Below are 7,948 nucleotides of genomic sequence, written 5' to 3' on the forward strand. Positions count from 1 at the left end.
TACCTACAGGCCACCAGAAGAATAGCAAACTTGAGAAAACCTTAGACGTGGTTCTGCCCTAACACTCAGTAATGGGTGAAGGGGAGGCAGACAGGAGTAGACTCCTATAAATTCAACTTGGGGACTCTATGTGGAAGAGGTATGGGGAGGTATCTAAACAACAACAGGTTGGTTTTCAGTATCAGAAACTAATTAGTCAAAAGGAGCCAAACTGTACTTTAGTAAGCACTTGCTGCATGCCTTGCCTGGTATTGTGTCCTCCATCAAAAGCTGGGGGGGGGGGGATGGCTTTCACTTTGAGCCACTGTCATTATTGCCCGAACCTAAAAATGCCAGACAATTTCTTTTCTGGGATCAGCAGCCACAAAGAACCTGAGCTTGGTCCCTAAATCTGTATGTCCTGCCTGTGGCTGGAGCTCAGGACCATGTACTGTGGGAGCCTACCATAAAATGTGACAGCTAAAAGGGAGAAAAGAAACCCTTGGGATTGAAAAACACTGGTAATACTTTTCAGACAGCTCTCAATTAGCTGTAAATGGTCCACCCAAAAAGAAGGAATAACTAAGAAAGCTGACTGTGGATGAGGAATGACTATACATCCCACAAACATGACCTCAGCCACCTGTCCACCTCCCTCTCTGGGTCCCCTCAGTCAAGCTTCTGATCCAGGAGAGGAGAGGCAGGACCAGAGCTGAGAAGTAAGAAGCAGTCTTCAACCCTATTCTAAAATCCAACAGAACTAGGATTTGGAATGACATGCACCCTTGCCAAGCTAAGAAATGGTTCTGATTCATTTCTTATTCTACACTTTTGGAGTCTGGAACTTCAACTATAGTGACTGCAGGTGGCATGAGAACTACCTTTCATCACCTCCTGGAATGTTAGAGGAGGAATGCTGAATATGCCAGAGGGCGCTATAGCTCACCATTAGTGCTTACGAGCCTTTTAAGAATTCCTATATGGTCAAAAAGATTTTAGAGTAGAGTAAACCCAGACTAATCTTCTAGCACTAAAGAACTATTTATTTTCTGGGTAGGGGAGAAAAAGGCAAAAAACAAAAAAACCTGAAGCCTACACATGTAGTCCAAGTAAACCTCACTCACCTCCATATTTTTCTTTCCTTACACTCTTTCTGCAGGTGCTTGTGGAATGGATAGACGTCAAAACACATACATTATGGACAAAGGCTTCAAAGGTAGAGTATCCAATCCTGACGTCCCATTAGAAAGGGCTTAGCAAGATAAAGAGTACAGATCTGAAATGACCAGAAATTCTACCAGAGAGAACTGCGCACCTGTTCCCCCAAACCCCTTAAAAGTTAAAAGACAACAGGACCTGGGTCTGCTGGGTAGCTCTGCCCAGGAGGAGCAACCATAATAATAATGAATTCATCTTTCAGTTTCAGTTGCACCTGCTTAGCAAACGCTGTGGGTTTTTTATAGATGCCAAATAAATGTCTTCGGAAATGTAGAATGTCATTATCCAACCAATTAGTACAAGTTAAGTTGATTAAAAAATCTGAAATAAAGTCAATCTACTTGCCCCAGAGGCCTCCTGTCATTGCAATGGTAAGGACCACCACCCTGCACCTGCTGGCTTTCTGGGGCACAAGGAATGAAAATGATACCCTAATATTGTATGGCACTCCACCCTCAAGAAATCTCTGCCCCCCGAGAACAGGGACACTAGGACTAATCCCAACACATGGGAACTCTAAGTCGGATCATCCTTCTAGGAAGTCTATGGGTAAAGCCAAGATGAAAGGTCAGGTCCTGCCTTTGGGCTCAGGCCCTAGGTTTAAATGACAGAATGTGTGAAATAGGTGGCTTTGGAACCATGTCACTTATTACTCTGTAATTTATTAACTGCTTAGACTGTGAGCTCTCCAAGGCCCAGTTTCCTCATCTGCAAGGTTGGGATAATTACGCCTATCATCCTATTGTCTAACAAGGTTGTCATGAGTATTCAATAAAATCACAGATGGGAAGTGTTTTTGCATATTGTAAAGGATTGTATTACTGTAATAGGGCTGTCCTTTTGTCTCTGAGGTCTATTTAACAGTCTCGGCCAAACTGAGTAAGAAATGACTCACAGCAGAGGTCCCAATGGATATCCTAAGGCTAGCTGTGCACCAGAATCACCTGATGTTCACACTCATCTCCCCAAGATTCTGAAGCAGTAGATCTAGAGTGGGGTCCTGGAATCTGCATTTATGCAGAGTACTTCAGGGTATCCTTATGCAGCATATCACTTAGAAACCTAACTAACACTTAGAAACCACTGATTTAGGCTGACCCAGATTTCCCGATTACTGTTCTGGTCTATCAGACTCAACCTTAGACACACTCAAGACACAGCCATTTCCTAACCAAGGAGAGCTTGTCATCTATAGCGCTTGGTGGGATGGCTGTTAGAAATGGGGTGAGCTAGGGGTGAGTGGTGGTGGTGATAAAGAATTATATCCTGAGCAAGAGAACAGGAAGGTGAAGTCTCCATCAGCCCTTGTTAGGGTACACACTGCTCAAGAGAATGATCTGGAAACAGGTCAGCCCTAGGTTTCTGGCCAAAGGACATTACTCCCTTGTGAGCAGCATTCTGGCAATTTTCTATGAGTTTTGACTTAAACCATCCCAATGAAGACAAGCACCATTACAGCAGGTATAAGGCTTAATACAGAAAAGATAGCTCTACTGCTTTAGCACTGTGACCTGAGACCTCAGTTTCTTCCTCAGAGGCATAAGGATTGGGCAGAAATAGTTAAGGGCCTTTCCAGCTCTGAGAATATGCATTACTCAATTGTGAATAAGCTCAGACAGGCCCAGAACCTCAACAAACGAGCACACAACTTTCCTATGCACTGTGCCATCCTGAGCATTGTGATTAGAGTAGCTACTTGCAGACTTGCAACCATGAATGTAAAACAAAGCTAAGGAGAGCATGATCTCTGCCTCAGCATCATTCATTCCTGTTTTGTGGGGACATGTATTTGAGCTTCTGAGTGCAGATTTCGTTTCACCACTCTGGTTACAACCATCCTTTAAATTAGAGAGAAAAGAGGGCTATGTAGGCAAATGTACCAGCAGGTATTGGGAACTAACACATGTGAACAAGAGAATTCAAAGAGGAAAATGAAATGTTACGATTCAAAACTTTACAGAAGTATTTATCAAAGATATGGAATAAACCCAGAAACACTGGCTGAACTCCCAAATAAACACTTAATAATAAACTAGTTTGTACCAGGAATGAAATTATTTCCTAAACCTATTATACCAAACTGTTAGGAGTGAAGAATCTTAAGTGTTCTCTAAACTCAATGGGAAAGAGCCCTGGTTGGGAGTTAAAGAGATTCAGATTCTAGTCCTAGTTCTTGCTATGTGGCACCAACTTGGTCACAGCATTGTTTTCTGGCTCTAGGTTTCTTACTCTACTAGGACAGGGTTGTACTAGCACCATCTCTGGGGCCCTTTCCAGCTTTGGCATTCTGAAAGTCATTAAATAGTCAATATTCCCTCTCTTTCCCATTATTTACTGAAGACCTCTACTTGCTGTCATTCTGGAGGTCACGTGAGCTATGCTAACCTCATTTTACCTCTTAAACACCTTTGTCATCACTTCCCCTTCTCCCACTCTGCATAATGATTCGGCAACAAACTGCTGGAGAAGAAAACTTCCCCAGTACTCTCCCCATCACCTTTATGACCCTGAAATCCTGGATTCCACTGTTGCTGCCACTTTCCCCACGTTACACCCCTTGGTAATCTAACCAAGTCTCTCCTTGTAGTCACCTTGGGTTCCAAGGTAGTTTGGAGCCCCCTGACATTCTGAAAACTTTTTTCAGCTAATGTGGTTCTCCTGATATCTTCCCTTTCCTCTCCCCATATCCTTGTCTCAATCCAGAGAAGGATGCTAATTTAGGGCCCAGGAAGTGAAAAGCCAGCGTGGTCTTCTAATAACAGTAGTCAGCTGGGAAACTATGGTTTCCCCCAATAGTAAAATATTGGCCTTAACTAGATGTTAGTTGAACCTGAAGCCCTGGGAAATTCAGATCCCATGCATATGGTGGCCTTGGAAAGTCACTTCCCTCTCTGGATTTGCTGCTCCCTGTTATAAAATGAAGATGTTTACATTAGCTCTCTTCAGAGGCCCCTTCTGCCCCCCATAGTTTATGACTGTGTGTGATTTTGGGGAGGTAGGAACTAGATGAGAACAAATACCAGGGCATTATAGGGCTAAGACTTTAATACTAATGGTAATTACAGACCTTGGAGGAGTGACTGACTCCCCAGAGCTTGGGTAGCCTTGGTTGATGCTTCCTCTTTCTTTACAAAAAGCCCTGAAATGCAAGGACTGGCTGGGGGGTGGGGTGGGGGGGTGGAGCTCTTAAAGGATGAGGAAGTATCTTAGAGCAGCTGGTTATTCTTCCCCTTTATCACGCCTTCGCCCTCTCCCTCTCCTCCCTCCCTCTGGGCAGGCAGGTAGATGACTCAGCTGGAGAAAACAGTAGTTTCCAGCTTGCCTAGCCACCCCCAACTTCCAGTTCCAGATAGGAATCCAGATTCAGATTCTTCCATAACTCAACACCCTCCCCTATCACCTCAACACACATACACCCCCTCTATCCTTTGTCTTTACTGCTGGCCCCTTTATGGAAGAAGATACAGCTTCTCCCTGACACTAATCGCCTCCCCCACAACCCCAACTTCTCTTTTATCCATTTAGGTGCATTGCCTGCTGCAGAGCAAATAATTTATTCCCCTAAACTTGGAAGAAACCCTGACTTTTCTGGTGGAAATGGAAAGAGGGACACTATTGCCTGGCTGAGGCTCTAATAGGCATTGAGCTAGAGCTCCCAGGCTCTCCCACTGTCATGACTGAATAGTCATGGGATATTCAAGAAAAGCTTACAGCTTGGACTTTCTCAGCAGGGCTTGACCCTATAGATAAAAGATGTTCCTTGAAGGTAAGGTGAAGCTGCTGCAGGCAGACTTTGCATTTAGAGATACCAAAGAAGAGCACAGGAGCATAAGGAAACTGATAGGAGGAAAAAACACCTTAATTGGGTAACAAAGAAGACAGGGGTTGAGTCTTTACTTACTAAAATTAAGCACACTTTATGAGCTTCAGTTTCCTCATTTCTAAAGTAGTAATACTAGTCCTTCATGCCCAGCCTCCTTCAAAGATGTAACAAGTATCAAATAACTAACCCGAAATACTAGTTTTAAGTGACACACAAAGTGAGCTATCGATATTCCTTAAGTTCTAGAAAATATGCAACTGAGGCAGCTGCCAATCAAAGTAAAAGGATGTATGTGGGAGAGGTGTTAGGACTTCTCTGAGGAGATAGCCCCTTTTTAAGTAATTCCAATCCTCAGCTTCCAAACAAGCCAGAGTCACATTGCCTTACTCCCTAGCTGGTAAGTTCCAAACACCCAAAGTGGGACCAATGAGCCATGCTACTAGGGTTCCTGGATTTAGCCCCACTCCCTTGTTTGAAGAAACAAAGTACTCTAGAGGCAAATATACGTGGCCCAGGGCAGGTCGTGGCCCAGGAACCGCAGCACCCTTCCCCATTGAGCCTCACCAGCAGTGGGGCCAATCCAGCCTCCCTTTCGTCCTTGCTGGGGCTGCCTGGGACTGCTCATTGTCTAGCAAGAATGTTTTCTCCTTCTGTCTAGGGTTCTATGCTAGAAAGAGGCCATAATCTAAGATGGAACCAAGCCAATATCCACTATAACTAAGCTCTCCACTGTGGACTAAGTTGTGATAGAAAAGTGCTCTGAGCCTGGTTCTAGAACTTGCTTTGCTACTGATTAGCAGTATGACCCTGGAGAAGTCACTTCCCCACATGAAGCCTCAATTTCCTCATAAGAATAAAGGGGGGTAGGGAGTGAGAACAATATCCTTGCTCTACCTGCACCACAGTATGTTATGAACACCTGAAGGAACTAATGGATCAGTGTGCTTTTGTACAAGATTGAGGAAACGTTACCTGCTGAAACAGACAGATATCAGTAGCTCTACACCAACAGAAAAGTAAATCCCCTCCCGATCATCTCTTAGGGGAGAAAAGACTACTTGTGGTAACACACACACCTCAACTACTTCAGCCACATGGAGTGTTCTGTTCTGTTCTCACTGGACCAAGGTACATCTTGGTCCAGTCACCCCTTGAATTACATTATCACTTTCACTTTTTTACATTTCCATCAATTTCACAAGTTGGAGGCAGAAAGCAGCGATAAATAGAAGCCCAAATGTAATTTGTGGTAGTTCTAGAGAAAGATCATCCAAGAATATCACCATCTGCTACCACTTGTAGAAATTTAGAGCCAAGAGGCCACTTACATCCCTCGACTTTCAAGCCCCACGAACTCAGTGCTTGCTTCTAGACTTCCTGGATGGCAGAGCCTCAGACAGATAGATGAGGGCCAGAGCTGCCGAATCACAGAGAGAAAGAGTAATAGAGTCCTAACTCAACTTGGGACAATCTGCAAGAGGCAGTGATCTTCTCCAAAAGGGGAATAGGATAGAGGATGAAGGAAGGGCTCCCCTTTCCTCCTGTGACTCCCAGTCACAAGGAAAGAGAACTTTCTTCCTCTAGTGGAGCTAGTTACCTGGCTTCATACTTGGAAACTACTTTGCATACGTTTACCCTAACATACCTTGAAGTCTTGAGGATGATGCATGCCTAAGAGGTGGCAGGGGAGAAAGCATGAGTTCTCCTAGTATCAGAGAAAGTTACTACTAAAATAGGTTTCTTTTAGCATTCACGAGAACTGAGGTAAATGACCACAGAGGATACACTGCAGGATTCCAAAAAAACAGGAACTTTCCAAAGGCTAGCTTGAGATCCAGGTGCTTCTGACACCTCTTTTACACTTCTATCTGCCCCACCTCTGATCACAAGCTTCTCAGAGAACAGGGATGCAGCCAGTTTGCTGCTGAAAGGATACCAAATTGCTGGCACCTGTGCCAACACACACACACACACACACACAGCCTACTTCTTCTCAACCTAAGCATTTTAATCATCAGAAAAAATACAGAATGGTATTGCAGAAAACACACAGGCCAAGGAGTCCCAAGGCATAGACTCAAGTCTTGGCACTGCCATTTTATGAGCTGTGTGACCTCAGCCAAGTCACTTCATCTCTCTGGGCCTTCATCCTATAAAATGCAAGCTATCAACTATCCTTGCAGGATTTTGTAAAAATTAAATATATGTGAAAGTACATAATGAATATCTTGAATTAATCTCTTTCTGGTGCTATACCTTACTACTAAGAACACCTACCTACCTAGGAAAGCACTCAACGTATTTAAAAATTAAACCTTGCCTGGCCAGGCGTGGCTCAGCGCTTGAGCATCGACCTAGGATCTAGGAGATTGTGGTTCAATTCCCAGTCAGGGCACATGCCCGGGTTGTGGGCTCAATCCCCAATGGGGGGCGTGCATGAGGCAGTCAATGACTCATCATTGATGTTTGTATCTCTCTCTCTCTCCCTTCCTCTCTCTCTGAAATCAATATAGATATATTAAAAAAAAAAAAAGTAAATCTTGGACTGTGACAGGCTTTTACAGCTCCAAGATCGCAAAAGCACATGAACTTTGACTGAAGTCTGTTTCTGGTATTAAAATTAAGTCTTATGTCCTTGCTGGTCATAAGAAATCTCTTTTGCCTTGCAGATTACATGAAAGAATCCGTGTGCAGCTCTAGCACTTGTTCCTTGAATAGCAGTGAAAACCCTTATGCCACAATTAAGGACCCACCCATCCTCACCTGCAAGCTTCCAGAAAGCAGCTATGTAGAAATGAAGTCGCCTGTGCACAGGGCGTCTCCGTACACAGATGTGCCATCCTTGTCGACATCTAATAAAAATATATATGAAGTTGGTAGGTGTCTCAAATAAGTAACTTAGTGAAATCAGTTACTTAGTGCATAGTG

General features: G+C 43.9%; 1 protein-coding gene across 1 annotated transcript in view; it reads left to right on the forward strand.

The window, feature by feature from the left end:
- Nucleotides 1–7,948, forward strand: part of MEGF11 (multiple EGF like domains 11) — a 330,386-nt gene that overhangs the window by 319,047 nt on the left and 3,391 nt on the right. The window contains exons 24-25 of the mRNA XM_087820815.1: nucleotides 1,139–1,195; nucleotides 7,690–7,896. Of these exons, the coding sequence (XP_087676941.1) occupies nucleotides 1,139–1,195; nucleotides 7,690–7,896 (264 nt within the window). The remainder of the gene's footprint in view (nucleotides 1–1,138; nucleotides 1,196–7,689; nucleotides 7,897–7,948) is intronic.

This window comes from Miniopterus natalensis, chromosome 1 (assembly GCF_054644295.1).
Source record: "Miniopterus natalensis isolate mMinNat1 chromosome 1, mMinNat1.hap1, whole genome shotgun sequence".
Taxonomy (NCBI): Eukaryota; Metazoa; Chordata; class Mammalia; order Chiroptera; family Miniopteridae; genus Miniopterus; species Miniopterus natalensis.